Raw genomic sequence first — 4,266 nt, forward strand, 5'->3', positions numbered from 1 at the left:
GTTGTGCTAAGCTTCACTTGTGTACCAAAACCTTTTTGAAACGACCTCCAAAACTGAGATGTAAGCTGAGTACCACGATAAGAGATGATGGATAAAGGCACTACATGCAACCTTACCATTTCTTGAATATAAATCTTAGCGTAATCCTCGTATGAAACTGAAGTCTTTACGAGAAGAAATTGAGTTGATTTCGTCATTCGGTCCATAATAACCCAAATCGAGTCAAACTAACGACAAGTACGAGGTAAAACAGTAATGAAGTCCATATTCAAATATTCCCACTTCCAAGTAGGAATGCTAATATCTTAATCCAATCATCGGATTTTTGAGCTCAACTTTAACTTGTTGACAATTTGGACATTCAACCACAAATTTCGCAGTATCTTTCTTCATCAAATTCCACCAATAGACTTCCTACAAATCACGGTACATCTTGGTGGCTCCCAAGTGAATAGAATATCGAGAGAGAACTGTGGGTTTATGCAAAATCTTATTCCTCAACTCATCAACATTTGAAACACATAAATGGCCTTGGTATTGAAGGACACCATTTCCCCCTTAGGAGAAAGCCTTAATGGTTTTTTCAGAAATTGACTTCTTCAAATTGATCATAACTGGATCAATATCTTGCTTAGCCCTTACATATGATATAAGAGATGATTCTGAGCCATTTTGAACAATCACACCACCCTTATTAGAATCAGCTAAACGAACACCCAATCGGGCCAATCTATGAACATCCCAAACTAGCTCTTTCTTACCATCATCAACATGAGCAACACTTCCCATTGATAGTCGCCTAAGAGCATCTGCCACCATATTTGCTTTACTAGGATGATAGAGGACACTCATGTCGTAATCTTTCAATAACTCAAGTGACCTTCTTTGGCGAGGATTTAAGTCCTTTTGGGTAAACAGATATTTCAAGCCCTTGTGGTCGTAAACACATCTACATGAACACCATATAGGTAATGCCTCTAAATATTTAAGGCAAACACTACTGCCGCTAACTTCAAATCATGAGTCGACCAATTATTTTCATGCACCTTTAATTTCCTTTAAGCATAAGCATAAAACACAACCAAGACCAATCCGTGAAGCATCCCAATAAACCACAAAACCATCTAAACATTTCGGTAATGTCAATATTGGGGTTGAAGTGACTCTATCCTTCAACTCTTGGAAACTTTTCTCACAAACTTCCGACCATAGGAATTTCACCTTCTTTTGAGTCAATGTCGTCAAAGGCAAAGCAATAAAGGAATATCCTTCCACAAACCTTGTATAATAAACGGCCAAACCCAAGAAACATCGTATGTCTAAAGCGGACAAAGGTCTAGGCCCATTCTTAATCACCTCAGTCCTCTTAGGATCAACATGAATACCTTCACCGGAGACAATATGGCCAAGAAAAGCAATAAACCTCAACCAAAACTCACACATTGGTTTGGTTTAAGTAAGGTGGATCATATTATAAAAGAGGGTTGAACATAAATATGGAAAGGTAATTATGTCTTGACAAACCATTTTAAATAACATAAGAGTGGCTGAGATGTAACCCAAACACCACATACAAAATCTCAAGAGTAAACACTAAAAGCAATAAATGGTCTTCACAGCTTTGCCCTCAGAGTATGAGGACTCACTAATCCAATAGTTATTAGCAATCCAAGCTAGACACGCGCGGGAAGAGGAATGATGAGTGGTTAATTTTCACTCATTTGAGGATCTTTTCATAGTTATTTTGGCTTGCTTTAGTTTAAAATTGGTCCTTTTAATGTGGTTTTCTTCATATTTGTAGTAACATGAATTAGAGAGTTGATTTAGATGACATTTGAAGAAACCAAGTGGAATTGAGGCAAGAAGAGGTCAAAAGGAAGAAAGTTGAGTTGGCAGTTGAAGTACTCATTGCAACCATGTAAAATAGGGGTCACGATCACATTGGCCAAGACATTTTTCATGATAAGATGTCGCGATTGCGTGACCTAACGACTCTACTCATCGCGAATGCGAGAGTTAGTTGTCGCGACTGTGAAGAGAAAACATTTGGCACCTGGACGAATTGGGAATTTCACCAAATTAATCCCAAAAAACTTTTTAACACTCATCAACAACCATTGTTCAATTCAGATTCCATAGATCAGAATTTTAGGATAGAGTTCATTTGTTAGCTTGGACTAAGGAAGAACCCTACTTGGTAGTTCATATTTGGGGTTGAGACTTTGAGGGAAAGTTGCCTCATAATTCATATTTGGGTTTGAAGGTTATGTTCTTAATAGTAAAATCTATTGTTCCCCTTCTTCATTTACTTGGTTTACATTGCTAGAATTGTGGGTGTAACTGTGTGTATGGAATTGGGGCTTTGTGCTAGAAATAGACAAAACTATTTGGGTATTTGATTCATTATTCTATTTCTTTTGTGAATCATTGATTCCATACTTAATTTCATGATATAAGTTTAATCTATTTTTCATATTTAAATTTATGATTTGAAAGTGCACGCTCAGATGTAGCTTTCAATCTTTGTGGGTTGCCGTAAAGAGAATTTGTGGAGTGGAGAATCAGGTTAATAATCATATTTGGCTTTGAGTCCTAAGTTTGAGACCGAAATTAGATAATTTAGGTCTACTTTGTTGAATGCTAAACTTACTAGAAATAGGGGTTTAGACTAAGGTCTTAGATTTCTTGGTTGTTGATTACGATTGAGACCGAAAGGAGATATTATGATATAATACATTGAGACTGAAAGGAGATTAGTTTTTACTAATGAGGATCTTGCCTATCTATGATTGAGTTAGCATTGTTGAATTACAATGGATCATTGAGTGTGGATTGAATTCCAAATTTCCCAATTCTCGTATATCCCGTGCTTGATAGTGTCTTTACCCAAAACCATAGTTTGGTTATCGAAATATCTCTTTATTTGATAACCTTATATATTATATGTTTAGATTAAAACTTGTAACTATTCATTATTTGTCTTTTCAATTGTCGACAAATTGTTCTCTGTGGGATTCGACCCCAATGCTTAGTTGGATATTTTTCTTGTCGACGATAGCTTATGTTTTTTAACTTATTTTTAGGGTAATTTGTGTGTTAAAAAATGGCACCACCATCGGGGAATAATTAGGCATATTGAATTGATTTAGAATTTATAGTTTACCTGTTTCAATCTAGATTGTGATTAGTTGTATTTACTTTTTTATTATGTTTTTATGGAATTTTGTGAATATCAAATGTTTGGGAGTGGTATACCCTATATCGACCCATGGCCTTGTTGTGAAATGAATATGATAAGCCAATTTAGGCTTAGGATCATGGATGAAAATCTCTATTGGGAAAAATGGCCCTACACCAACTTTGCCAAGAAAAGAAAAAACTTCTCACCATGCACCTAAATCAGTGGCATGAGGCAATCAACTTCGAGTTTGAACTCATAACTCTTAGGTCCATGGTGGGAACAAGAGAGGAGGTACATACTACTCCTTATCCTATAGATGGAAAGTGTGAAGAGGAGTCTCATGACTTGCACCTAGTTAGGTTCTATGAGATGGTCTGATTTCAGTTTGAGATCGCAACCTTGGAAGCTAATATGAGAGGATAAGTGGTTGTGGTGGACATTGAGGATATCTTGCGCATTTTCAACCAATCCAAAAGAATAATAATCCAAGAAGCCAGAATAAATGAAATGCTACTAAAGTTGTAAGAAAAAGCCAAAATATTATTATTGACAACTTTAGTTTATGTGGAATCGAGAGTGTCACTTAATTCAGGGCCAACAATCTTGAATATAAATGCTTCACTGACCTAGTTACTCTCTCATTCTTACTCTTTCCCAAGGTTCAAAAATGGAAGAATGATGCGAAGTTGGGTAAAATATTCAAGCCTTCAAAGTTGAGAGATCGGAGGCAATGCTTGATTCTCTCATGTACTCCCCATGCTCTTCGGAGAGAAATTAATCCAAAGTTGAGGAAAAAGCTCATTGCCTCAAATGGTAACACAAAGGGTGATGTACTTGGTGTCGCACTGTGATGTTAAATTGGCCCCTTGATGGGAGGCAATCCATCGGTATCCAAGTAAATGTAGTTCATAGTTTAATTTCAAGTTTTTAATTTTTAGAATAGCTTACGATTTTTGTCTTTGACTAACCCTCATGATTCCAAAGTTTGTGGTGATGTTTTGAATAGGTTTGAATGTGTAAAATTTATTAGGGTTGAAGTTTGGGGTGAAAACACCTTCAAAATAGGAGATGGAACACTTTTGGCA

The 4,266-nt window shown here is 36.3% G+C and overlaps 1 protein-coding gene across 1 annotated transcript; it reads right to left on the reverse strand.

Moving 5' to 3' along the window:
- Positions 1 to 1,038: 1,038 nt before the first annotated feature.
- LOC107061891 (uncharacterized mitochondrial protein AtMg00860-like) lies at positions 1,039 to 1,443 on the reverse strand. Its single transcript, XM_015311846.1, has one exon. It carries the CDS (start codon positions 1,441 to 1,443, stop codon positions 1,039 to 1,041), a length of 405 nt encoding a protein of 134 aa, XP_015167332.1.
- Positions 1,444 to 4,266: the final 2,823 nt, after the last annotated feature.

The sequence above is a fragment of the Solanum tuberosum genome, unplaced genomic scaffold (assembly GCF_000226075.1).
Source record: "Solanum tuberosum cultivar DM 1-3 516 R44 unplaced genomic scaffold, SolTub_3.0 scf00178, whole genome shotgun sequence".
NCBI lineage: Eukaryota > Viridiplantae > Streptophyta > Magnoliopsida > Solanales > Solanaceae > Solanum > Solanum tuberosum.